Here is a 26,652-nt window from a genome sequence, read left to right as displayed (position 1 = left end):
GCAGCGAAAATAACCTTTTCGTTTTGTAGTGTAATTTCAGCAAAAAAAGACAGAACTCCGTTGCAGACACGCATAACCTGTTCTTCGATATGACGGGTGCATGCATTGGCTCGATTGTGAAATTCTGTAGCCAGTTTACGTTGGCCACGTGTTAATCTAGAATCTAGATAAACACGTTGAGAACTTTTGCCGTTGCCAAACTCTCTATTTTGAATTGACGAAATAAAGTCTTGCGAAACTAACTTTGGCCGGTTCTTGGTTCGCCAAGTTTTACTTCCTTAAATGGATTTTCGAAAAAGTTTTAAAGTTCTAAATCGCTGACGAAATTCACTTGGACAAACAAATCTGACGCAAGATTGAATACGCCATGCGCACCGTTTACGAATTCACAGCAGCCAGTACAGTTCGTCATCACGCACCTATCACGCCTTCGACGCGTGATCGATGTTTTTCCCAGTCGTTAGTAAAAAAGAGAAACAAGCGCTAGGCATGCGTCGTTCGGCTGGTCGTGGTCTGGCATGAAGTAGGAGCATGTACTTGCTTAAAATAAGTCGTCTTCCTGCGTCATCCACATTTCGATCGTAATCTGTTTGTGGTGCTGTTGGTAAGGCAGTTTGAAGTATTTCAAGCTTCAGCAAGTGTCTGGTGTACAGTGATAGGAGTTCTTAGAGTTTAACTGTCCGACACTTTACAGCTTATCGGACTATACCAAGTTGTGTCTGTTCGGTTACCGGTATAGACACTCTACGTCTACGATATGTAATTATAGTCTGAAAAATTCATAGTTGTTTTATCCTACAGACTTCTAGTGTGTTTGTCAAGTTAGTTTGAAAACTCTGCGAAGAATTTCGACATAGAGTTTATAACTGAATTGTGTTAACCAGCCGGGCAGACAAGAAAAATCAAGCGAAATTCCATCAACGACATAAAATCTCCATGACCGTAACTGCTCAAATAAATTCACCATTCTGCCCAGTCGGTAAGTCTTTTTACGATATTACGTCTACTACTAGTCGGTGTATAATATCGAACCCTCAGTAAGTTTGCTTTGTTTGGGAATGGCCTTGTATAGTAACATAATAGAGCTCTCTTATGAAAGTCGATATTTACTTAGCGAAATGTCGATTTGAATTTGATTTTCAGAAGTAGCTATATTCGTTGTACATCGCTGTAGAAGCTGCTTGATATATCGTATTACGTCATAATACGCCGTTTATGATACACGTATCATAGCGGGTTACCAGTTAGTTCGCATTTTTAACTGATTTACTTTTTATGCAGGAACGAAATCAAGTGGAGGTGTTGTAAGGATGCCAGCCGATGTGACGTATCTGTGCAGTGTAAGCCCACCGTTTGTCTACAACAACAATTTGCTTTCTCAATCCTTTTACACGTCTCCCTACAACGTGCTTAGTTCCAAGCCTTTTAACAGAAACGCCCGGATACCTGTCAAACCGAAAGCACTGAAGCCTTGTATCAAAGCATTTCAAAACCGACAAAACGCGCCCACCTATGGCGGGGTGAATATTGCCCCTCAGAAGCTCCAGCAGAATTCAACCCCGAACGTCGCCAAGTCTAAAAAACGAAGTGTGACGTTTGCAGACACGCAGGGACGGGCACTTACCCTCATCAAGTATTTAACCGAGTCGTCATACGAACCGCCGAAACGGCTCGAGTCCGGCGAATTACTCGAAGGTCTTGTAAAGAATCTTAGTTTGGGGAAAAACCCCACAACCAGCGATAACAATGCAACCAAGTTAAAGGTTAAATTTGAACAGCCGGTCGCCAATTACGTATTGTTTAAACAAAGACTTGAAGTGAAGAACGTTTCGTTGGAGAACCTTGTTGTCAAGGACAACGGCAAACTGACCGGCACCGTGAAAGTAAAAAATCTCGCCTTCAACAAGACCGTGTCGGTTCGGATAACTTTTGATGATTGGAAAAGTCACTCCGACCATCAGTGCGCTTATGTGAAGAACGCCTACGAGAATGGCATCTTCGACACCTTCCAGTTTGACATCTCGATTCCGCCTTTTTTCTCAAGTCGCTCGCAGCAAATTCAGTTTTGTGTAAACTACCGCTGTGACACCGCGGAATATTGGGACAATAACGACGGAGCCAACTACATCATCGCATCCCCGGATTACTCCGCTTCGAATGCCGCCTCCCCAACGTCAGAATCCGCTCCTATACCGATCCCGCAGCGCGGAAACTGTTCTTATCCTTCCACCTACGGAGAACTGCCCGCGCCCGAACACAATATGTGGCTTAATATGGAAAACTCCGGTCCGTTTTATTAGTAGTCCGCAGTTTTCCGCAATATCCTGCCTATGTGGGCGGATTGTGCTCCGCTTTTGCTGTGCGACCTCGGTGAGTCGAGGTGCGATCGTTGCAGTAGTTGTGCGTTAATAGTGACGTAACAATGGTGAGGTCAGTAATATGTGTGTTATAGATGACCCGATACAGATGCAGTGTTATTCACATATCGCCCGTGTGGGGCGCGTAAGATGTGCAAAATATTTTCTATCTTATTATTTTGTAAAGACGGCTTCTTTCGCGGTGTTGTAAAGCAGTAGACAGCGATGCCTTGTCTCCAACTCATGTTTAAAATCCCCGAAGATAATATATTTCATTACGCGTGTGCGTAATCTTACTCCACGTTGCATGTACGTAGCCACCTCCCTTCAATTGTTTATTACCTAATAATACGTGACTAGCAACTATGAGTTATTGGTACGTGACATATAAACAGTGGGAACGTGTGATGTTTAGTGTAGTCAGACTTCACCGGAAGTTTGTGATTATTACGTAATAAGAGATGCAGTACAGGTGCCAATTTATTGTTGTCTTATAATAACCCCAAAGAGTGAATGCCAAATGGTGTGGGGTCGCTTGTAAATGTTCGAGCAAATATCATGCTTCCATTCGTTCGTGTTTATTCTTTTCAAACGCTGTGACTCTTTTTCTTTTTTCGTTACAAATATATAAAGCTACGATGCCAAGTGTTGTTACACAATACATTTACAAGACAATTCTCTCTTATGACTTTTGCAAAGGCAGTTTTCTGATAGAGAGTGATTCAGTTGTTTTAGGAATGTCGGAAGCATTCTGTTCCAACCTATAATGTGGTTACGACTCAATTAAAAATGCGTGGCTTGAAAAGTTTCTGGAAAATCTCCACGTAGAGAAGATTACGAACTTATAAATGGGTTTCTGGGCCAATTAGTCCCTTTGGTCCTTCTAGTACCAACGGATAATTTGTCAGCAACTTTGAAACTTAAAGCATGACACAGGTTTTGCAAAGTCCTTGCATTTCTTCACAACACCTCGCTAATGCAGCGATGCCAGCAAAGTCACGTGTCAAAACTGCAGATAGTCTTGAAACATGAAAACTTCCCTCCAATCAGCGGGAAAGTCAAAGTTCATCGAGAATCGTAACGAATTCGTCACTGGTGATATCGTAAACCACGTGACTGCTGCTTCGGTTTAGATTAAAATGTGACAGATTTACGATGACGTCCTAGCAATTGAATTCAAAACGTCACTTCCGCCTGGGCATGTTGGTTCTTGGTGCGGGCTCGAAGACGAAACATTTCGATATGGACACCTTTTGTCGAGAAGTCAGCTACTGTATTTCAGTTCTGGAACAGACGAACTTTTCTTGTTTTAATGACGTGTTAAAGTCGTCATTAGTCAATCAATCACATTAGTTTACTTTTCGACCCGCTTATTAAAACCAGGTGTCGATATTTCATCGATCAATGAGTAATAAACAATGAATTATCACAGCACAATCAACGTGTATTATGACGAAATAAAGGTTCGCGTTGTAATGATTGAACTGATTCGTTGCACGCACCTATGTACGTGACGTATCACGACGACACAAGTAATTGGGACTCTTTCGTTACTTGTTAACTAACTAGTACTCAACTTGTCTTCATTGTTTATGACTCCGTGTAGTGACGTCACGCTCGGGTAGAGTTCGGGAGCACAAAAGGTGTTTAAAGAGGGAGAAATACGTCACAGCTACGCAACATAGCTGGGTTAATTTTCAACGGATGGTTGCCGAACCATAAAGGGCGAACAACCGGTACACGAAACCCTTCTGTGGTTGTTAGCACTATGAAGAAAAATTTGGATCGGTCGCACATCACGTGATCTAGTTGCAAGGAAACGCGCGATGCAAACGTTGTTGTTTGTTCGAAAAATGTGTCCAATTTTCTTAGACAGACAGTGTTTGTATTTTTTGCCATCGCACCCACAAATCTCTAAATCGTTTAAAACGCTCGAAGAATAAAGGTCATTGTGACAAAATAATTGCTCAAGTTTTGCAATAGCATTGTAATGAAATTGATGAATTGATGAATTGATAAATTAGAAGGTGTAGAATGGTAATTGTTTCAAACAATTACACGTTTTCCAGTTACTGGCAATTTAGGACGAAATTAGAATTGTTGTTTTTTGTAATTGTTATAAACAAAGCAATGGATTGTTTACTTTAAAACAACGGCATTCAATTGGTGTTCAGGGACGCGTTACTGTAAAAGAGCCGGCTAGACTTATGTTTGTTTTATTTTATTTATTCACCAATAATAGAAACTGACAAGTTGCTAAATATCGTTGAGGTTAAAGGTCAATATTGAAGGATTTGGGTTTTGAAGCGAGTCGGGTGCTGATTGGTTGGTTGGGATGGTTGGGACAACAAACTGTGTAAAGATGAACCACGGCCATGACGTAGTCTGTAGCGAGTAAACAAAACACACGATCTTGATTTATACCGGAAACTTCCGAAATGAGGAATTTATTCATTCACAAACCCATAGTCCATATCAATTTCTTTTTAAAATAAACCGATTATTCTGATACACTAGCACTCCTGTAAACGATCGTATCGATTTTTATATGAAAAGGAATGTACAGTGTACATACAGTGAAGCAACACAGTGTTAAAGTTTTCTTGAATGAAACCGGTTGAATATGTCGAGGCAAACTGTCTGCCATAGCCCTGATTTCATATGTACACGGTGTATTTAGCCAAGTATATGTTTATATAAAAGTGGATTATTCTCCTACGAACAGGAAATCGTTGAAAATTTTAGGTTGAATTTTAAAGTTCCGATTAATTACAGGTCACGGTATCAATATTAACATTTCATTATTCGTATATTTCCCCTCAAACTCACCAGGCCTGGAAGAATTGTCAAAAGTTATCATACATTTATAGAAGCAATTATTTCGAAATAATTGCCATGTGTAATCGCACAACTCTACCACGAGTCGAACACGCGATAAATCGGCTTCACTTTGCAGACAAGGTTTGCTTGGCGATGACGTCATCGCCCACAACCTAGCCTGTGATCACGATCATGGAGTATCATTACATGAAGCGCCGGTTGTTCTCGGTTGAACCTAAACCACATCGCGCATTTGCAGCTATGAAGAGGACTATGACGTTTGAAAGTAGATTGTGACTTTGACGGACAAATTAGACCTTAGATATTTCTACATGAAATCAACGAAATTTTGACGCTTTAACCGTGAACAAAACCATATTTGCAGGTTCTTTGAAAGCGCAATTTTCTGCTTTCCAGGTACTGCTGTTTGTCGATTTCTTTTATAGATTTTAATTGACTTTGGTATTGTCCAAATCACGCCACAATTTGAGCAAAAAGTCCAGCATTTAGTTGATGATTCATCGCATCGTTATTCCGCCGAAAAATGATTAAAATTCGCTCTTGCTTGCAAATAAGGGTGCGAGTTTTGCGGCAGGATATCACGATTTTTGACGAATAACTCTTTAATCGAAGCCCGAACACCATCGAGCAAATTGTTGTTATTGCATTTGCCTCCATCAGCTGCGAACGCCCAGTCACGTATAGATCTATTTTCACAACGACTGATGCTGTTTTAACGACCGGCGCGAGCTTTTCCGTCTCAGCTGAACGTCTCCCAGCCACAACGGTTCAACGCGGTCCGAATGTTTTGGGAAATCAACACGTTTCTCTCGAGATTGTTTACCTTCGTCGGAACGCTTTTTGTCTTCCAATTTTGTAGGTTTATTTGGGTGAAATTAGCAGAATTCCTTTTGTTTAAACTGTAATTCAATTTAATTTGAATATTTAAAATGAAAGTTTTCAGATTTCGTTAAAAAATCAAAGGAAGTTTCTATGAATTTAAAAACGCTTTCATTGATCAATATCAATCACTTGATCCATAGAATGTGTTCTAAACGAAGACGATTATTGTCTCGAAAAGCGACGAAAATCAATTGTTTAGCATGTGCGTGCGCGGTCGATGTACTATAGAATGTGTTTATAGTCGGCCTTTTCGTACGTGCTAAGTGCATTGGGCGCTGAAACGACATTATATGCTGCTAATGACACGCCCTTATTGCTCGAATGCAGTGACGCATTGCATTTATAGGAAAAGTCGTTTGCAAACTTAACATGATAAGCAAAGTTGTTTCACTTTCAACAGTTGGTTTGTTGAGTTATTTAAAGCAGTGAATTTCAATTTTTTTGCAATTCTGATGCGAAGTTACCGAAAACATTTAAAGAGTTGTTGATCAAACTTACATGACCAATTGACCATAATATATATGATAATAATCTCATTCTTTTTGTGTCTTTTATGACGTTACAACCGCAACAGCTATGCCGAACACGTGACATAAATTTCCAATTTTTAGTTTGTTTTTCTTATTTGCAGCACGAAGCTTGTTCAATTATTGTTTAATGACATCTTTCTTGCACACTTTGCAAGCTTAATTTTGTTATCGCTACAAATTCGTTGAATAGTTGTTTATGAAAGTTTTCTTTGCCGATTAGAAGCTTCTTTTATTGTCCTGACTCATGTCCACGCCCAATAATTTTATCCTTTTCTCATCAAACACGAGATCCAAAGTTGCACTTGTTACCGCGAAACCTTGTAAAGGGAGATTGTGACATCATAAAAACATGTTGACGTAAGGAGAAAAAAACAAAGTTACAGTATCACTCTGTGGTATTAAGCCCAGATGTAGGAGAGGCTTCTTTCGTTTATTGTAATATGTAACATGAAGGGGTATGACATACGCATAACAATAGTATTGACATGTCGGCAATATGGCAAGGCGTGTGTCGCCAAATGTTTCAAGGTACAATAAATTCAAGTTTTTGTCTTTTATATTAGCAAAACAAAAAAAGCATTTCGCAAATATTTGAACGAAATGTTTACTATAATCATAAATGTATGGACTTTTGCGTTTCTCTTCTCAGACAAATGGCGGCTAAAAAGCGAATTCTGGGCTCACCCAACCACAGCAGAACAAAGGGAATGCTTTTTGCAAAACAAGAATCGCAGAAACTGAAATTTGTTTATTATATTCAAACTGTCACACCCCAAGACCTAATGAAATTAGGTAGTCCAAGGTATGGGATACCCCGATGGCTCGATAGAGCATCGTATAAAACTGTGACCGAGATAACACCCATGTCTCTATTAAGCAATTGACCAATCACCTATAAGGAAAGGGAATCTCCAGGCCATAAGTTCATTTACATTACATTTGAAAAAAAATATTGGGGTATGAGTTACATCTGGCAAGGATTAAGCCAGGGGTTCCCAACCGGTGGTACGCGTACCACTAGTGGTACGTGGGAGCTTTTCAGGTGGTACGCGAGCAGCTATCCGTTGCATGCGATATACAGTATAGTAGTATAACAATTTAATTTTGAGTTGCTAAAATATGCGAACAACACTTATATTTTCTTTCCGTACTAAATTCTCTGCACTCAGTAAGCTACTTTTGTCGATCTTGCTCCCTGCTGTCATTGTTATTAATACAATGCTGCTGTGCGAATATTGGATCAAATTAGTTGTTTTGAAAATAGTGGTACGTGTTGACAATCCGTGGTGGCTAAGTGGTACGAGAACATAAAAAGGTTGGGAACCCCTGGATTAAGCGAATTCATTTTATATTGTTATCAGGCAAGTTGTCATATAGGGTTATTGCACATGTGTGCATTCACAATATGGCGTGTTTGAGTTGAATGGTGTTTTGTTTGCGGTGCTATGATCATGCAGTATTGACAATGGTTTGTGAAATTTGTCATCATAATTTTGGAAAAATACTAGCACGGTTTCCAATATTTCTATTAACTTCGTAATCTTAAAACATTTCTTTCAGCATCTTGCCAATAATTCGACGACATGCTGTCATCGCGTGGTTAATTTGCCTTTTTTCTAAGTTTTCAAAAATTAATCGCGGTCCGAGTCTACATTTGTGCGGTGTTTTATTTGCCGCGTCTAGCTTTGATATTGGGCAATAAAGCAAATGACAAACATGGTGTCGGAATCGCGTGATGCTCTGACGCGAATTAAATTCTTGCGGACAAAAAGTAAACGCGTGGTAACCATAGTAACAACAGACTTCAGAGCGTTTTTAAGTTCCAAACTACCACAAGGATGCCGAATCAGGGCTCACACACATCTGATTAAAACGCAAATAGATAAATATAACAATATCTCGAAATTCGGCGTATATCAATATCTCGGCGAAATTTTTTTCCAAAGAAAACCTGTACTTGCAAATCAAAGTTATCCTGATCAACATAAAGTCATCCGTTCCAGATGATATATTATAGTATTCCTTATATTTGTACCGAAATGGTCGAAATAGTCCAATGTGTGATGAAACCATTATAACAGGCTCACCTGACAACGAAAAGCGTCGGATAACCTTGTTCATTCGCGTTCGTCAGAGTGTCAATATGTGCGAAACGATCTGACTGAGAACAAATGCAGACCTTGGACATTTCGTGATCTTCTAGTGAACAACATTCTTATTATTGGTATAATTTTGGTGTCTTGGTCACTGCTGTTTCTGATCGACGTTTTTTCCGTCGTTTTCATTATTTGTGACGTCAGAATCTCGGTGTTATTTGGTAATTAATATTCAAGAGTTGAAGTTGTCGAGATTTTTAAGTTGTTTAGAAATTAATTATTTTAAAAATCAAACCTTGCACAAAATTGGTTCTTAAATCTATGTTGCTGGTTATCTTCGCTCAATATTTACACTTGGTTCAAACCATAAATGTGTTTAGTGAAGCATATTGTGATTTGTTTAGTTTAAACAGCAATTTACTTGTCATGAAAACTTCCAAGTGCCACTTATCTTGGAAAACAAAACCCACATCAACATCTCATAAATGTTTGTTAATAACGACAAACGAATATTCGAAAAGTATCATGCGTCCGACGCGTGATCAGTGCGTGGTTGGGCCGGCAGAAAACAAACGTGTCGAAGTAGCACGTGAAAGAGTCAAGGACGATGAACCAAGTAAGGAAAGGGAACAATCACAAAACAATTGTGTTCAACAACGCGATCGAATATGAACCGAACCCATATACCCTGCTTGTTGACCACAGCCTGCAAACAACATGGGCCCAGCCTTCGGCTTTGGAATTGACGGCTGCGCAGAAACTCGATTTTGCAGATCATGGCTTGGCAGGGCACGGGCAAACTGTAGCAAGTGCTGCAATAACAAAACGTTCATCAAACGTCACTATAGCTTCGACAGTTTCAACGGATCTAGGTCTAACTTTAAAACTAACACTTTGTGATAAAAATATGCTGTTGTAGTCGGAAAAGACAAAAATACACGGTTAAAGATTGATCATCAACACACGATTGAAACTTCCTTTATGCTCAGTAAATGCAAATAATCCAACCAATAGCGAGGAAGCCAAAGTTTTTGTTAAAGCTCGATTTAAACTGAGTGATACAGCCAGGAAGTGTGTGATATTGTTATCAAAGCGATGCTATATCTATGTGCTGGGGGTATTTATATTATATGTCTATGTGCGTATACTATATCTATCGGGTATTTCGAAATATTGAAAGTCTTGCGGCCCTGTTTACGTGGAATGGTCGCCGAAATCTTAGTACATGAGAGTACATGGAACCACTCAAAGGTATGATCACGCACTAAATGAAAATACTTTGATTTCGGAATAACCCACCGCATCTACACACTGGCTCCATTATCCTCTTAAAATAACCCACAAAATTAACTCTTCCCAAAAAAATATGAATAATTGTCTACATTCTGTAGTTATCCGCCTGTGTATGATTGAAAGCTAAGTGTTTCACATGATCCAGAACTAACCGTACTTTTGTATTCGGAGTGGGATCGAATCTTTAAGTTTGTGGTAACAGTGTTTAACTTTAGGTTGGAACTTATTAAATTTAAAATTTAGTTGCTATGTCTATATAACCCAGTGGTTCCCGACTTAGTGTAAAAAGCTTTTAGTGGACTTGTAAATGTCCGTAATAGTTTTTAAAGATGTATTCGAGAAATCTAATTTCTTTCAATTCTTCGTTGATTTGGATATTTTGCTCACTCATAGTGGTCTTGTCAGCGGTTTTAAAGTGGGAAGTGAGCCAATAACGTTGATAGTCATTGTGAGCTCACAGTATAATTTAATAATGCGTATTATTTTGTCGCCAAATATATTTACACAAACTGGGGAATTGGGTTGAGCAAGGGAAGAATTTTGAGTTTAAACTCCTTCCTTTTATTGGCCTCTTACATGTAAAAGCACTGCTCCTTTCATAAAACCTCATAAAAAAATTTCTGCCTGCGCCAATGGTTTAAGGGGTCTACTATAGTTTGGCAAAAAGTTTGCTGTAGTAACCTATAGCATCAATTTATAGGTTTTTGGGATGTTCTACAGTATACTGGGGTTCGTAGACAATCATTTTATGAGTTCGTGACCAGAAAGGTTTGAAAACCATTGATATACAGTAGTCCAATACAGGCTTTTCTTGCTTTGTTTATGCACAAAAGTAAACACTTTAATTTTTCGTGACATCACGACAGAAAGTTCTTAAATGTTGAAGGCATACCAAATATAGGCCGAGGTAATGTTTACGCCTAAACTTGGAAGTCGTCATAAATAATCGTCTTAGCCAGGACATAAATATACCGTTCAATCAGGTAATGCCTGTGCAAGCACGACATCTAGCGGAACGTTTTTCTAATCATGACAGATCTGCGTAACAACCGAACAAATTTTATGGCATCAAGCAAAAGTTTTGGGTGCTAGTTCATTTGCACAATTCCTTTTTATGATTTTGTCAAACGTTGCTGTTTAACTAACAACGTTTTTCAATATTTAACCCCGCAAACTGTACTCGGCATAACATCTTATTTCACAACGTACCACCTCAGTATTTTGGCTCATCTTGAGCAGGTCGAATAAAATAATACAGAAAACGACATTTTACCGTTTACTTGTTTTACGTTGCCGTGTTGCTTAATACATGGCACAACTTGGCTTTTAGCAAGTGACAACTACTTTCATAACGACTTGTTACAGTTTATAGAGATGCTGAACCACAAGATATTTCAATAGCGGGTTTAGGCTTTGATTAATTATTTTTATTAAGTTTATCTGGATCACGAGCAGTAATAAATTCTCGTTGAGGGAAATGCGTTTATAAACTTCGATTTTGAGCTTTTACTTTTAACATCTTTTCAATAAAGTTGTTGGTTGTCCAACGCGTTTGAAAATAATAGAGCGCTATTTGATCATTTGCCTGGAAAATCATTGTGTTCTTCATTTTTGACAGTTTTGATTTTGCAGCAAACGTCGTTTGAACACGAAGGGCCACATGTACTCCATGAAAACATATCTCCACATCAAAATATGCAAAATATGGATGTTGTGTTATAGCAGTTGTTTCCCACGTATTGATTGACTCATAGCGCTCTTCATTACGTAACGTAGCCGAGTTTCATTATAATTGTGCAGTGTTTTGAATAAACTTGCATCATATCATGAAACTCTATTGCAAATATATTGCGTCAACTTTTGTTTTTTCCCAAATTAGGTTTGAATTTAACTCATAATAATGTGGTAATTTTCTATCTTTAATTGTAAATCATTGCAACATATTCCGTAAACACCCGAAAGTAATGAATATCGTTCACCACATTGTATTTTGCAATCTATAGCCTATGACCTATTCTTGTTTCAACATTTCTTAAAGCTGTTGTTTCGTTCAATAATTGTGTAAAATTTTGTGATATTCATCACCTTTGCAAATTACCTTATATGGTCTTCCGTGATTCCATAACCTTGTGATCAGGATGTAATTATTCGTTGTTTGTCGATGTAATTACCTCATACAGTGTCGTCGTCAGATATTGCACAACATTTCGTATCATGTATGCGGTTAAAAACATTATATCTCACTCTTATTATAGTCACGCGCTCTACTTTGCATCACCTACTTTGACCGACTATGGCTGTTCATGTTATCTCTTTATTCCGGATGCAGGAATCTACATTTGTGAGCGCTATGACGTCACATTGTGAAGCAGATCTCCTCACTTCAAACTGATTTGTTGTAATATGATTTGTGAAATGCTATAAAAATCATATAACTACACAAATTTAAGAGTTTGTTTCATGAATAGCCTATATCTTCTCTGAACAGTAATGAAAACAGCAGGCTTATCCTTATCCTTATCCTTATACCTCTGTTAATTATTTCATTAGTGCTAAAACGCAGTTTCAAAGCAGAAAAGCAGTCAGGCAAAGATTATATTATGATTTAAAGAATCACTCATTTATCTTTTCATCGTAGACAGTTCGTGAACCCACGGAGCTAACTTTTCATTGTTGCGACCCCTCCGTAATTTAAAATTGATTGATTTACGCGTTTTAAACTATTTAGTACTTTACCATTTTTTCCTTTTCAGTTGATTGTACGTGAGTGTACTTCTAGTTAGAACAGTCCACAGCGAAGTTAGCAACCTATGTTTCTGTTCCCACAGTCGATGTCGAAGGGTAAACAAACTCCAAAACAAAATTTTTAGTCATGTGCGTCATTTAGTGGCCAAATTATATTTGCGCACAATAGGGGAACTCCCCAATTAGAAGCTTAAACCTGGCTCGGTTGGATCACTCATCTCTGTAAACTCTAAATAATAACTTAATAGAACTTAACTTGTTTATAGAGATCAGTGGTTTCAATGCCCGAGGTTCAAGAACAGCTAACCGGTTAATTTCTTCGTGAATGAAAACTTTTTTTAAATTATGCTTATATTTACGGCGAATTGTTATGGGCAACATCAATTGCCTGTTTGCAAAGTAAACATAGCTATGTTTCTGCCTAATTTTTCATATTGAAAAGTTTGCTAAGTGCGGGGGAAGATTAAAAATCTCGGTCTCTTGTAATTTGACTTGAAAGTTTAATTGGGAAGGAGTTATGAGGTTGTAGAAAAGAAATTATGACGCAATAGTAACTCAACAGAGTGCCAACTTATGTGTTATTTTTTATTTTAATAATACGTAACTCAATAATACTCAATCCTGATATGGTAGTGCAAAAGTAAAGAAAACCCATAAATCCTACTTTGAACGTAGACCAAAATTTCTTGCGGTTGCTCGAATTCTTCGAAAACACATTTTCTTCGTGCGTTTTGACGTAAATATGTTGCATGACTTAGTGCAAGTTTTTCTATCAAAAACCTTGTATTCCAAAAACAGGAAACTTTCCACTCTGGCTACGGCCAAACCTCTACGTCACAATGCCCACAACAAATTTGGCATGTCATCGGCAATTTGAATTATAGGTTGATATTCAGAAAACAACAGATTAAAGTTGACTTTCTTGAATCAGAAAGAGAAATAAGACCACTTTGTGTTCTTGCATAAAACAACAACAGAATTGTTTGTGGATTCTTGAATTTTCGCATGACAGACAGCAAGGACTACTTCTTAAATAGATTCTATTGTATTGTAAAAATATCTTAGTTTTGCCCAAGTAACCTTGGAACAGTTCATCAGTGTGAACCACTTCATGGCAAGGTGGTAAGTTATGTATGACAAGGTTGCTTCTTGTATTAACTTGTTTTTTATTGATTAATTATTGACTAAGAATGCCTTGTACTTCTGACAAAAAAGAAATCAACAACCCAGCGGAAGCCGTCAAAGTTGGCTTGAGGTCGTGTCTGACAAAATGTTCCAGAGATGCACGAGAGTTTTACATCGGAAGTAATATTGATAGATGTGATGTCACGCCAACTCCGCTTAAATTTTACAGGGATTATGTCGCAAAGAATATTCCGTGCGTGTTTGAAAATTCTTTAAATCATTGGCCTGCGTTGAAGAAATGGAACAATTCTTACCTGAAAAAAACAATTGGGAGTAAAGAAGTGACGGTTGCCGTTACGCCAAATGGTTACGCTGATGCCATTAATAAGGAAAGATTTGTTTTACCTGAAGAGCGTTTGATGACTTTAAATGAATTCTTTGAAAAAACTGAAAACAATGAATGTGAAAATGAGGTTTTCTACATTCAGAAACAAAACTCGAATCTCACAGAAGAATTCCAGGATTTGATGGTTGATGTCGAGGAGGACATACCGTGGGCGAGCGAAGCTTTTAATAAAAAACCTGATGCAGTTAACTTCTGGATGGGGCAGAGTAGAGCAATCAGTTCTTTGCACAAAGACCCGTATGAGAATATTTATTGCGTAATACAGGGTGAGAAAACCTTCACTCTTTACCCACCTTGTGATAGGCCGTTTCTACCGTACAAAACCTATCCGATTGGTCAGTACAAATACTCTGATGGCCAGTGGTCAATTAAATCGATGCCTGGTGAAAGTGTTCCATGGATTACAGTTGACCCGCTTAATCCCGATTTTAAAAATTACCCTCAGTTTGAGAATGCGAGGCCTTTGATATGCCGAGTGAAAGCAGGAGAGATGTTGTATCTCCCGTCTCTCTGGTTCCACCACGTCCAACAAACTGATCTCACCATCGCGGTGAACTACTGGTATGACATGGAGTTTGACATCAAATACGGCTATTACCAGACTCTGGATAAATTATCAGAGTTTTTGGAAAGAACGTCAGTTGCTGATTGAGCTGACTGACCAGTTCACTTTGCAACGGCATCACCACTTGCATAGAGCTTTGAATATATGTTTACAAGATAATTAATTATGCACTGCGTTGTGTGAGATTGATTGGTAAATGCTTCTACACTATTGCAAACAAGTTCTTAAAAGTTTTTCATCCGCAATCATAGTTATACGATACCATGTTGACGAGAACACAAACTCATCCATGCATGACATTTTTGCTTTAAAATGTTTCTATGTTGTAGCTTAGCCATTCACATTTTCTTAGCGGATGTGTTAGTTTAAGGCTGAGATGGCAGAAAAATGGAGATGTGGAACGTAGAAGCAATGGGAAACTGTGAAGGAAGATTACTCACCCGATGGAAAATGGTTTGTGCTATTGCGATATCAAATATCACATAAATATGCATTAACAAAAATTATTTTAGCTAGAATTTGTTGAAATTCACTGTTCCTTAATCAGATGTTGAATGTGTACGATGCACATAGTTGCTATGTATTAGCATTGCACTTAGTTACATTGTGGTAAATACATGGACAGGTGGTTCCCTGAGTTTGTACACTGCACAAAAGTTTCTCTGTTTTAATTAGTTTAATTATGTCATGTCTTAACAGAAATTTGAGTCGTTACAATTACCGTGCTTTACTTCACTGAAGTTTTTCCAGTTATAATTTTTCCTTGTTTGTTTCAACTCAGTGTCGAATCGTGGCCCTGATGCCACAACCGTCCACGTCCTCCCCTCCCTCTGGTACAGGAACACGTGGATATGGGGCTGCACCCATGAGGGTTGCACACTCAAGCCGTCAATCGTAAAAACAAGTGACCACCAGGTCACCTGCAAACATGAGACGCTAGGTGAGGCTTGTGTAGTGATGGGTCTGCGAGGTGCCTTAGTATTTAGTTATCATCAAGTAGTTTACAATTTATTTTGAATGCCCATAGATAGCATTGATTAAGGTGGGGCTTGTTATTAGATTTTACTATAAACAAAAAACAATTTTAAAACTTGGTAAAAAGTGAAAAGTAATTCTTCCTAAACAATGATAAAATTACAAGAGAATTCATTGGAATTCAGCTTCACAACAAGGAAAAGCTGTTCTTGACAATCATTTTGTTTAATAATATTTCTTCTTCCGTTTAGTAAGGCAACGGACATCGCACAATCTCGATCTCTGATACAGAAAGCGATTGGTAACTCAATTGTCTTGGAGTTGAGGTTCAACTAAAAAATTGCAACATTTGGAGTAAATTTAATGCATTTACAGTGGACATGGTGGTCAACAAACATGGCAGGTAAGTTCAAAGTTCAATACTTGTGGTTATCTCAGGTAATTTATGAATTGTGGGTTGTCAGTTTTTATGATTTTTTTCGGACACTTGTTTCCTTACTTGGATTATGAACTTATCGGGTTGGGTGCTCAAAAGCAATACAGTGTCTATGTTGAGTTTATCTCTTAAAAAACCAATAAGTACGAAACACTGCTTGCTGTGGTAACCATAGTTGACAAACAATAACTTTATCAAGAATTTGAGTTAATGCTTTATTGTAGACGACAGCGATCGACCCAAGAATTCGACCGGACTAGGTAAAGAAAAATCAAAACATCAACCAAATCGGCATTTTAATTTTCATCTTGACCCCAAAGCTTACGGTGACCTTTGGTAAAAGAAGGGAACAAATTTCAGTACTATGAAAGTGAGCAACCACTTTCACAACGACATTGAAAAGGTGGGATTTCACAAATCATTTACTTTGTTTGAAATGTTTGTTTACTTATGCCTTAGAATTAGTTACCTTTATCCTTAAAACTAAAGTATTGATTTAATTTTGTTGAAAATAAATTGCATTTCATCGTTTCAACTACAATTTGCGCCCCAACATTTGGGGTCCTCGTTTCACGAACAATATTTCACAACTGCACAAGATATTTTTACCCACAACAACATGTATATTTTTCAAAGCAAAATACTTTTGAAGTATGCAAATAATATTAATTGCGATCGATATACTTCTGCAAAGCATGCACTTTTTGCGAAGGAACTTTACCATTAATTTATAAAAATGGCTGAAAATATTTATGTACTGCGGCTTCAAATCAATCTTTTTCCACAACAGAATTTTCAAACCTCACAGCAAAATAACAATTGGTCCAACAACAATTGTCTCTTTTCGGCCTTTTGTAATTCTGGAAAGGGTGGCATTGTGCTGATTGTCAAACTGGCTTTTGTTACTGGAATCTGTAGCCTACGTATCGTTTGACCTCGGTACAGAGCGATCTTCTTTCATTTGTTGATGTAGCGGGACCTTAACAAAGTTATCTCATTATTGTCAAATCATTTTTATTACAGAACTAAAGGTTTGCTGAAGACAGCACAGCAACACGTGAAAAAAGTTAAAGATAAATGGAATATGTTGGTGCATTTAGCAGACATGTCTGCATGTCTAAGAAAAGTTTAGTAAAAAGTTAATAACAATGGACTAATAGGCCTACACACTGAGAAGATCTCAGGTAGTGACTTGGTTGTCAGCCAACAGCCTGTGAGCCCAATGGCTATGGTTGTTACCATGTCGAGTTGATACTATGTCAAGTTTTCAGTTCATGGCGCATTTACACAAGCATGGCAGTTCTATATAGAGTTGTGTGAAAACTTTGCATCCGTAATTTATTTAGTGTTGGTTAGTTTTAACAAAACAAACCAGAGAAACCCTCAAGTGACTACGTATAATGTTTTTGGGAGACTATTGTATCATATTTCTTTAAAGATTCAAATAAAACCCCGACAAGTGCCATGGTAGATCAAAGCACAACGTCGAATATAAATATCACAGACGCGGTTCTGCACCAAGCACCGGTCATGAATGGTAAGTACTTGCGTTGTGATTTGAAACACACTTTAGCTTTTTGTTGTTCTTTATTACAATTTTCATAACTTAAAACCAGTAGTTACATTTTGAGCAGTGACGTTGTATCTAATATGCACTCGTGGCCCAGTTCCCGTCAAAGTAGATTAAAAGCACTTGACGCTTTTATAAACTCGGTTCCTTTTCTTTTCCTTCCCTTAAATATTTTGTTTAAATTTTCTTTCCTTTAAATATTTAAAAAATATATTTTTATATTTGAACGATTCTGAAACGCTGGTTTTCATAGAAAACTCATGTTTTTTACAAACGCTTGCATTATTTTTTTATTGAGACGCTTTCCGTCAAGATGAATAAATTGTAAAGATAAAGCGAAGTGAAGCTGATTTCGAGTATTTGCATCATTTTAATATCTGTTCACGGTTGAGTATTGCCCAACATGCGGCATCAAGCGTGGTATTATATGCATATATAGTTAGCATATCTTCGCAAACAACAAATTTAAACTGGAGTGGATTTAAATCAGTTCTGATTTCGTTTTGTAGAAGAGATTGCCATCAAACAAATTATCGACCTGCACAGCAGTTATCTTCAAAGGGATGAAGAGTTACATCTTCAAGGTGTCAATGCTCAAGATGTTCCAGTCGTCCATCCAACTATCCATGAGGTCTGGTTTGACGAAAAGAACACGTCAGCACCTTTTGCTGAAAAAGACGAACCAATAGATCATAGGCAACTTTACAGACATAATGTCATAAAACAAGTCTATTTCGATGACTTGTTGGGACAAAAAGGCAAATTCATCAGCATCATTGGCAACGCCGGTTGTGGAAAAACTATTTTAAGCAAGAGATTAACAAAATCTTCGTCATGGCCTCAACGACTTTCCTTCCACGTAAACTTCAAGGACACAAACTACGAAAAACCATTAACACTGAGAAAATATTTACTGGACAATATAATTCCAGGTCAGAATGAAAAGGTTTACGAAGATGCCTTCAACTGGTTGAAGAAGAATGACGAAAAACTTGTCTTAGTACTGGATGGATTCGATCAAGCTGAATATACTATTGATAAAAAGTGCCCCAAAATCAACTATGACGACTGTGTTCCTGAGAACCAATTGGTCTACAATCTTTTCCGAAGACATTTCTTTCCGAGAAGCCTGCTTGTCGTAACATCCCGTCCTCATTCAATGCTGCATCTACCGAAGCTGACTCGACCTCAAGTGACCTATGCCTTAGGAGATCTCTGTTTTGGAGACACGCGGCAATTATTCCTTGCCTTTGCCGATGCTGCTCTTTGGGACAAAGTCAAAAGTAACTTCAGCCAAATGCTTTCCATGTGTCGAAATCCCCTGATGCTGCAGATTATGATATCCAGCAACATCCATCCATCAGAAGACATTGGTGATGCATCCACCGTCACAAGGTTATTTGCAACAGTGATGGGAAACCTGACAATCAGTCGCAACTTTCAAGATGCAGAAAACTTGGTTGAGAAGCTGCGAGTTCTTGCGTTTGATGCAACAAAGAACGGAAAAGTTGCTATAACTGCTCAGCAGCTGAGAGATGGAGGAGTGGACTCAACAACTGTTCGTGATATTGTAGTGCAACTTCACGCAAATAAACACCCGATGCACAAAATTCATCTTTTTAAAGGCAGCAACAGCCTTTGCTTTTGTCATCAAACATTTCAAGATCATATCACAGCGTCTTACATCGTGCATGCAATGCCTCTGGAACAATTTGTTGCTTTTGCGGAAGAATCGCTTTTTAACGATTATTGGACGATTGTTCGGCGATTTGTGAGTGGTTTTTTGTTAGATATGGAATCCAGAACTTGTTCAGGTACAAGCCTGTAAAAATGTGGATTGTCTATACTATAGCATACTATCATAGCATCACAGTCATTTTTTGGGTTTTCATTTTTTATTTCTGTTTCCCGATAAGCCGTGACTTTATCCAGTGCTTTAAATACAACTTTGACAAAAAACTTAGTTCTTCTAACAAGATTTTCTTTCCATACCATGGCTTGAATGGTTTCACAATTTTTTCAGAAAATCTTCAGAAAAAACGGGAAATTCTAAAAACAAATCTCATCCGACATCTAAGAATCATTTCAGACGAGTTCATGAAACTTGCTCGAGGTTAGTTAAATCAGATTTTATCGTTTTACTTTTGTTTTTTGAGATTTTTATGTATTTCAGTTTAATCAGTTTACATGGGGGCAGTAGAAAGTGTCCACACGGAAAATGGCGGTACCGGCGATTAGTGGCTAATCACTGCTTTCTTCGCTTCAAAATTTAAACCCTTGTAGGTGAAGGTGAAATTGTTTGAGCTGAACCAACGACACGACACGAAGTGTTTCTCCCTACCAGCTTATTGTTCTGCCTTATACTTGGTACTTCTCAGAGTTTAAAGAAACGCTCAAATAAACCAAATAAAGCCGAACACAAAAACATGTCTGTTGAAGGGAGATGAAATATGAATAGTAAAAATTGACGCACTCATGCCACAATATCAGTGAAGTATTGTGTACGCCGATGGTACGATGCACAGGAATATGTTAGGAGTGATCTGAATATAGATTTGGACAAATGCAAAGACCAATAGTGGAGCGTTGTCGTCTTTAAAGTTATCATTTTTCTGTTATTTGCCAGTTTCTGTTTGCTGTTATTCCAATATGCCAAACTTCATTGAAATAAGCTTCGTTCTTGATTTAATACACACAAAGATGGTTTATTCTAATTATGCACTAACATTTGTTGTTGTTTCATTGATTTGTTAAGACGCTAATACTTGTTGGATGTGAAATATAAGCTACAGCAGCCGCTGTTTAACTAACGTATTTCTATATAGACCGTAATGATGCACTCACGCACAAACTACTCGACCTTTACGCCTGCGTTGGAGAAGGAAAAGATTCGTCCATCGCGACCATAGCAGCAGAGCATTTTCCAGCAAAACTAGTTTTACCGCAGCCGATGAATTCAAATCTCGTGCCAGGATTTTGCTTCGTCATGAAACACGTCACAAAGCAATTGGAGCGGCTCAGTCTGTGGGGCTGTTACCTGGACGAGAATTCATTTCACCAGATCGCTTCGGCCATAAAAGAGATGAAACCAGGACAAGTAAGATATTATTGACCTCAACTATTGTTGTTGGTTTATGTGATGTAACAATACCAATAGTGTAGTCCAATGTGAAGCAACAATGAATTAAGCAAAAATGTGCGTTTAAATAAGCCTACATGCATTTGCAATTTACATATTTTATTAGGCCTACTTAGGTAACTATTTATTAATAAGCCGAGTTATTATTACGTGATATTACAAATATAGATTGGACGAATGCTCATCACTTACAACAACCTGCAATCATCAAACATCGATGACATCATCGCATTGTTAAGAGTGGTGAGAGATGATCTGTGGATGTTTAATTGCTTCAGTGATACTCCTGGAGGAAAGAGATATGCTAACCAAGATGAACAAAACAAAATTCAAGAATATCTAAACGAGATTCAATCCGAGCTGAAAATCGAGGTTGTTACGGGCACCACACTCCGCGCAAAGTGACGTCATAATGAAGCATATTGTTTCGTTGCATGCTTTTGTTTAAAGTACCAGCGACACCGTTTAAATTTAAACAAAAACTAAAAATAAGATAAAATGCTCATTGTGATGTCATATTGAATCGATGTTTCTATTAAACATTTTTCAAAGTTGGTGATTTGTTCTCACAATAATGAGGAAATGATAATTGTGACATCATAAGCGATGATTATTATTAATTTTCTTGCATTCAGTTTGTTTTTAAAGTTTGTGTATTTTTGTGCACATTTAATGTAAAAGATTTTAATTTCTACAAATATAGGTTTTGTTCTGTTTTAAGGTAAAAACTGAAAATGTCGTATTTTGGGAAAATACTGTATAGAATTTTGTTTGACAGATTTAGAGTTTATTTATAATTCTCTCTATGAAAGACATATTAGTAGGTAACTAGGTATAGTACAGACGTGGGCAAACTGCGGCTCGCGAGCCACATGCGGCTCTTCGGCATGTTTTTTATGGCTCTTCTAAAACTTAGTCGAATCGTAAAATTTCAATAGAATTGCGAAGACTACCAAGAGTACTGTTTATGAACGTTTCTCACTTTTTCTTTTCCTTATTTAGGCCAGCATTGATGACAATTTATTAATTATCCAAATTTAATGATATTTTTCGATTGAGGAATGCAGATATGGAACAATTAAACGACATAAATTAATTATTTATGACGTCATAAGTTCTTATGACTTGGCTCGTCAGTAAAAATTTAAAAACCAAAGCGGCTCTCGGGTTCAAATAGTTTGCCCACCCCTGGTATAGTATATTAGTAGGTAGCGGTTCTTTAAACAGATTGAACCTGGTCCATTTTCTCGTCAGAATTTTTTGTGACTTAATGTTTTACGTCACATCCAGAGAAGATTAAATCTTTTAAACCGTTGTATCTTTTTCGGCCTCTTCTTAATTGGAAATCGTGGAATTGTGCTCACTGATATGAAAGTTATTGTTGGCAGAAGTATCTTGCGACCTTGTCACAAAGTAAAGTATTTATGCATATAACGGGACAGGTCAGTAACATGACAATAACAAGTTTAAGATTTCAGTTGATAACATTAGCTTGAAACAGATGTCACTTAGGCTATTACTATAAAAAAAACAACCAAATCACATATTGCTGCAATGGCTCACTAAACTCAAGACTAGAATTTCGGGCTAAAAATCCCATTTCATCAATTTTCAAGCACGTTTCAATCTACCTTCCGCATACTGCCTACACGTTGTGAACTGCCATTTGCGCGGGTAATTCCCAAAAATGAAAAACAGTTCTGGACTTGATTTGTCTTTGTGAGATTTTCAAAGCATGACACAAAATTCCAACGTTTTCAAGGAAATCTCAATATTCTGGGTCGAACTGGTACTTACCAGTTGGGACGGTTTGAGAGGTGTGACTTGTTTTAGCAAAATTGTAAAGTGCACAGTACAATCGTTAAAACAATGCATATTCTGTAAATTACAGTACATGGTAGCAACAAAAGCTTTTAAAAAACACACTTTTAAATATGAAACTACATTAATCACAAAATCAAAATGTTGAAGTAACAAAGACATAGCAGTGAGCGACAAACATAGTGAAAGAAATCCAGTTGCACAGAACACCAGACAAAGCACTTGCCCGATTAAAGAAAAACAGCTGCTGCAAAAATATTCAACAATGAACATTAACGGTCATACAAAAATAACGAGAATTTGAGTTTATTGAATTACTTGAATTTATTTGAGTTTTTTGCACCATTGCACGTGGAAATGCAGAAATTATCAAAATACCACAATGAAGTACAAGAATACACAAGTGCCAGCTGCTAAAGTGTAAAGCTTGAATAAAATAGAACCTTGAATTGAAAATCGAGATTTAAACCTATCTTCTGTGATGAGTAGATTTGGCTCGACCTGCTGACAAGAACCAGGGTAGAAGGGAAACTCCAAATATGGAAGTCGCGAATAATGGGCGATGCCACATCCAGCAGAGGGCGATAGTGAGCAGAGAGAGTGAGGCGGCTAAGGTCAAGTTGAACAAGGTCACACTGAAGTTCAAGACATTTCCAACTATCGGCATCCAAACAACTACGGGCATAGAAGTGAATTTAAAGATAGAATAATTTCCTTACATTAAATGAAATGTCAAGAAAAAAATTCCTTATTGAATGTACTGGATATATATCATGAAAGTATGTTATGTTTATTTGCGGACATAAACTTCCAGTCCAACTAAAACCAATTTACTTGAGCTAGTAAATTGCCAGATTTTGTTTCGTTGTTAGCCATCAGTTTGGTGGCATAATTGCTTCGAGTCAAGTTACGATATTAATTGCAGGCTATACCGCTATACCAATCTCTATTCTTAGGGTTCGGGATGAAATTTATATTATCAGCAAAGTTTGTCACACAAGATGGAAACATTTATGGTTGAAATAAGTGATTCAAGCCTTAAAATAATGCAAAGTGTTTCGGTGGGTGGATGAATTGCAGAAAATCTTTCCTATATGTGCTATTTAAGGTGATGGCTTACACTTTATTTAATATGTAAAAATCTTAACCACAAAACAGCTAAGAATTTCCAGCCTTCATAAAATTCACCGAGCGTGACAATGATCCTGGTCATGATGTTGAGGCCGACGAACATGAGAAGGAAACCGACCAGACGCAGAAGCCAAGTCCGAGCCGTGTTCAATGCTTGTTCCGCATCAAAAATCTCCTGAATGGATTTTGAGCCTCGATACAGAAACTCTACGGCTCGGCCCTTCCTCAGTGGAAATGAATTGAACTGACCGTCGCGGAACATGGCAATGATACTGATCTGTCAAAAAGCACTGATTTTGTACATCATTGCATGTTGAATTAAGAGCTGTTGGTGTCGGCAACACAATATTGTAAGCACGAATATGACCTTTTAACCGTGGTCACTAAAAAGCACTTCCACGATGCTAAATACCCAGCTTGTAAGCAGCACAGTGAGCTGTTAAGCTTGAACATGCTTCACTGCTTGACTTGGCAACAGATATGGTCATTGGTAACGACCAGCTACCTGACAACAAATCCAAAAAACTTACCCTCTCTTGAGCCGCTATTCTTGTTGACCCCGATATCCCCGAACATTCGTAAAAGATCCTTACATCGCCCACTTCTGGTTCCCCCGGGTGGGGGCCATGGTAGTAATATTTATCATGAACAACAGCATTTGACCCTTCTCTGGGTGGGGGAAGCACCACAATTGGATGGGTCCAACTGATTTTGCTGATGAGGTCTGTAGACAGTTTCACCCCTTCAACGAAAACCTCATCAGCAACTTGAGTCCACCCTTCATAGGGGATTTCCCTAAATAGATATAGCAAGTTGACTCATATTTTTAATTGTGGAAAACTTCAGCAATACTTGAAAAAAAGCTTTACAACAAAGTGCATGGTATTTGATGGTTCGCTTTCAAACAACATGGTGAAGAACAATATTTAACGCAGTTTGTAGTCATAGCATTCAAGGCATCCAATACAAAGCTACTGGTTTAACAATTTTCTTTATAAGTGAACACAAACTTTGGGTTTTGATGTAAAAATTCTTCTGCAAAGTCTCTGCTTTTTACCGAGGTGCTCGACCACTCTGTGTTGTAGGTGTAGGTTGTTTCTTGTCGAATTTCATCGCCTTCGTCAATTTCTTTTAACGTGGAGTGCTCCACCCACTGGTACATTTCCACTTTTCGATGAAGTTTGACGCAAGGAACAGCAACACCATAGCTTGGATCACCCAAGACCTGTTTTGCAAAATTGAGTTTGACTTTCAACTAAGGTGGAAATTAAAATGTTAACACCATTTTTGGTCGAAAACCAAAAAAAACCTGTATAACCATAAATCAATATTGATGAAATATCAAACATGAAGAAATTAAATAATATGATAATTATTATCAGCATTTGTTAACATAAGCTAGTCCAGTTACAAACATAAAAAATTAATGATCTAGAGACAGTAGTGCCATTAATTTTCGAGTGGACAGGTACAAGCATTAATTCTACAGCCTTGGTTAAAAAACAGATACATTTTTGCTCTACTATAATAATATATGACCCATCTGCTGTAGTGTTTAAAATTTAATTTCTATTAAATTGTAACCTGCCCGGTCAAAGGTCAACCGCATGGGTTCGCGAAACTTTGGTTCATTAAAACAGAGTCAAACCTCAGATAAGTATCTTTTGTTGTTGAAATTTTGACTGGTGGCAAACATAGTATTTTTGATATTAAAAACCTTATTTGTGTGAAGCAGCCCAGAAACATGAACCAATCTTCCATTGGAGAGGCTTTTAGCATCAAGGTCAAGGGGAATCACTTCATTTAAAGCTTCATCAAGAATTTCCATCATTTCAACAGAGAGACCCTGTAAGTGCACACAAACTTAGAAAGTGTCTATTGGAACGGTTTATGCTCTATTAGTCTATTGGGTCGGGTTCATATTTTACTATAAACATGGTGTAAAAACATAAATACAATTTAAAATTTACATATTCTAAATTGTACAGTTTTCATAATTTTACAAAAGTCTATAAAAGACGCTGGCAAATGAATTTACTCAGCAACCGTTTCTTGAGCAGTCTACATAAACATTATACATTATGTGCAAATCAATTTCATGGTTTTGGACTAAAAATTGTATTTTTCCCACCTCATTATAGTAAAGTAGACAAAATGATGCCAGGAACAGTACCAAGCCGACCAGTGAACCCGTACAGCTTTGGCCAACTCTCTCCAGAAAACCTGGTTTATGCCGATAAGTGACTTTGTGTGCGTCACCAGGCCCCATTCTCTTATTTTAATGCAGAACTTTAATTAAACATCATAACAGTTAGGCTATAATATTTTGGTAAAAGCTTCAAATTTAAGTAAAATGTAAACAAATTAAGGTATAGCAAAAATTCTATAATGCTTGTTTGCTGCTGCCTTATAAATTTCGGGTCTAGTATGCAAGTGCACAACCAAAGGATGGCTTTCTATACTAGGCCTCAGCTACTCAAATTATGACATCATCTGGTTGTGCAGTTGTATACTAGACCCCAACTTTCCAGATATAATCGAACAATTTGATTGATTTGAACAATAGTACTGTATGACATTACAATACAAGGTTAAAGGGATAAAGGCTGGCTTTGGTCAGACACCAGCCAGACTGTCCCTGGCGATGCAGTTACGACCACGCGCCACATACTTATGCGCCAGTTTCGAGTGAATATGTGGCAAGTGATGTCTTAACAGGTGACACGTCTGCCTCGTACGG

At 37.7% G+C, this 26,652-nt stretch overlaps 4 protein-coding genes across 5 annotated transcripts; 3 read left to right on the top strand and 1 right to left on the bottom strand.

Annotated features, from left to right (window-relative positions):
- Nucleotides 1-618: 618 nt before the first annotated feature.
- LOC143459005 (protein phosphatase 1 regulatory subunit 3B-like) lies at nt 619-3,037 on the top strand. The gene is made up of 2 exons (XM_076955945.1): nt 619-979; nt 1,282-3,037. Exons 1-2 carry the CDS (start codon nt 937-939, stop codon nt 2,298-2,300), a joined length of 1,062 nt encoding a protein of 353 aa, XP_076812060.1. The 5' UTR covers nt 619-936; the 3' UTR covers nt 2,301-3,037.
- Nucleotides 3,038-13,872: 10,835 nt separating this feature from the next.
- LOC143460538 (bifunctional peptidase and (3S)-lysyl hydroxylase JMJD7-like) lies at nt 13,873-15,169 on the top strand. The gene has a single exon (XM_076958095.1). It carries the CDS (start codon nt 13,935-13,937, stop codon nt 14,925-14,927), a length of 993 nt encoding a protein of 330 aa, XP_076814210.1. The 5' UTR covers nt 13,873-13,934; the 3' UTR covers nt 14,928-15,169.
- LOC143460537 (protein NLRC5-like) lies at nt 15,168-22,276 on the top strand. Of its 2 annotated transcripts, XM_076958092.1 has the most exons (9): nt 15,168-15,293; nt 15,622-15,780; nt 16,067-16,218; nt 16,476-16,654; nt 17,690-17,788; nt 18,331-19,635; nt 19,845-19,934; nt 20,647-20,918; nt 21,129-22,276. In XM_076958092.1, exons 5-9 carry the CDS (start codon nt 17,716-17,718, stop codon nt 21,363-21,365), a joined length of 1,977 nt encoding a protein of 658 aa, XP_076814207.1. In that variant the 5' UTR covers nt 15,168-15,293; nt 15,622-15,780; nt 16,067-16,218; nt 16,476-16,654; nt 17,690-17,715; the 3' UTR covers nt 21,366-22,276. The 2 variants fall into 2 exon arrangements, with proteins under 2 accessions (XP_076814207.1, XP_076814208.1); XM_076958093.1 differs by lacking the exons at nt 15,168-15,293; nt 15,622-15,780; nt 16,067-16,218; nt 16,476-16,654 and having other exon boundaries at nt 16,695-17,788.
- A 264-nt stretch (nt 22,277-22,540) lies between these two features.
- Nucleotides 22,541-26,266, bottom strand: LOC143459664 (transmembrane protein 43-like). The gene is made up of 6 exons (XM_076956889.1): nt 26,044-26,266; nt 25,630-25,758; nt 24,923-25,137; nt 24,443-24,707; nt 23,970-24,189; nt 22,541-23,456 (listed from the first exon to the last, which is right to left on the bottom strand). Exons 1-6 carry the CDS (start codon nt 26,179-26,181, stop codon nt 23,251-23,253), a joined length of 1,173 nt encoding a protein of 390 aa, XP_076813004.1. The 5' UTR covers nt 26,182-26,266; the 3' UTR covers nt 22,541-23,250.
- Between the last annotated feature and the right edge of the window lie 386 nt (nt 26,267-26,652).

This window comes from Clavelina lepadiformis, chromosome 5, assembly GCF_947623445.1.
Source record: "Clavelina lepadiformis chromosome 5, kaClaLepa1.1, whole genome shotgun sequence".
NCBI classification, from domain to species: Eukaryota; Metazoa; Chordata; class Ascidiacea; order Aplousobranchia; family Clavelinidae; genus Clavelina; species Clavelina lepadiformis.
This window is presented reverse-complemented; position numbering and strand designations above follow the sequence as displayed.

What these genes read in the sequence shown, in the direction of transcription:
- LOC143459005 (XM_076955945.1), top strand. Translation starts at nt 937, where the DNA reads ATGACCGTAACTGCTCAAATAAATTCACCATTCTGCCCAGTCG. An exon ending in TTCACCATTCTGCCCAGTCG is followed by an intron (nt 980 to 1,281) that starts GTAAGTCTTTTT and finishes CTTTTTATGCAG; the next exon opens with GAACGAAATCAAGTGGAGGT.
- LOC143460538 (XM_076958095.1), top strand. Translation starts at nt 13,935, where the DNA reads ATGCCTTGTACTTCTGACAAAAAAGAAATCAACAACCCAGCGGAAGCC.
- LOC143460537 (XM_076958092.1), top strand. Translation starts at nt 17,716, where the DNA reads ATGGTAGATCAAAGCACAACGTCGAATATAAATATCACAGACGCGGTT. An exon ending in CCAAGCACCGGTCATGAATG is followed by an intron (nt 17,789 to 18,330) that starts GTAAGTACTTGC and finishes TTCGTTTTGTAG; the next exon opens with AAGAGATTGCCATCAAACAA. An exon ending in AAGAGATGAAACCAGGACAA is followed by an intron (nt 20,919 to 21,128) that starts GTAAGATATTAT and finishes TTACAAATATAG; the next exon opens with ATTGGACGAATGCTCATCAC.
- LOC143459664 (XM_076956889.1), bottom strand. Translation starts at nt 26,181, where the DNA reads ATGGGGCCTGGTGACGCACACAAAGTCACTTATCGGCATAAACCAGGT. An exon ending in GAATAGCGGCTCAAGAGAGG is followed by an intron (nt 24,190 to 24,442) that starts GTAAGTTTTTTG and finishes GCTTTTTGACAG; the next exon opens with ATCAGTATCATTGCCATGTT. An exon ending in CAGGATCATTGTCACGCTCG is followed by an intron (nt 23,457 to 23,969) that starts GTGAATTTTATG and finishes CTATGCCCGTAG; the next exon opens with TTGTTTGGATGCCGATAGTT.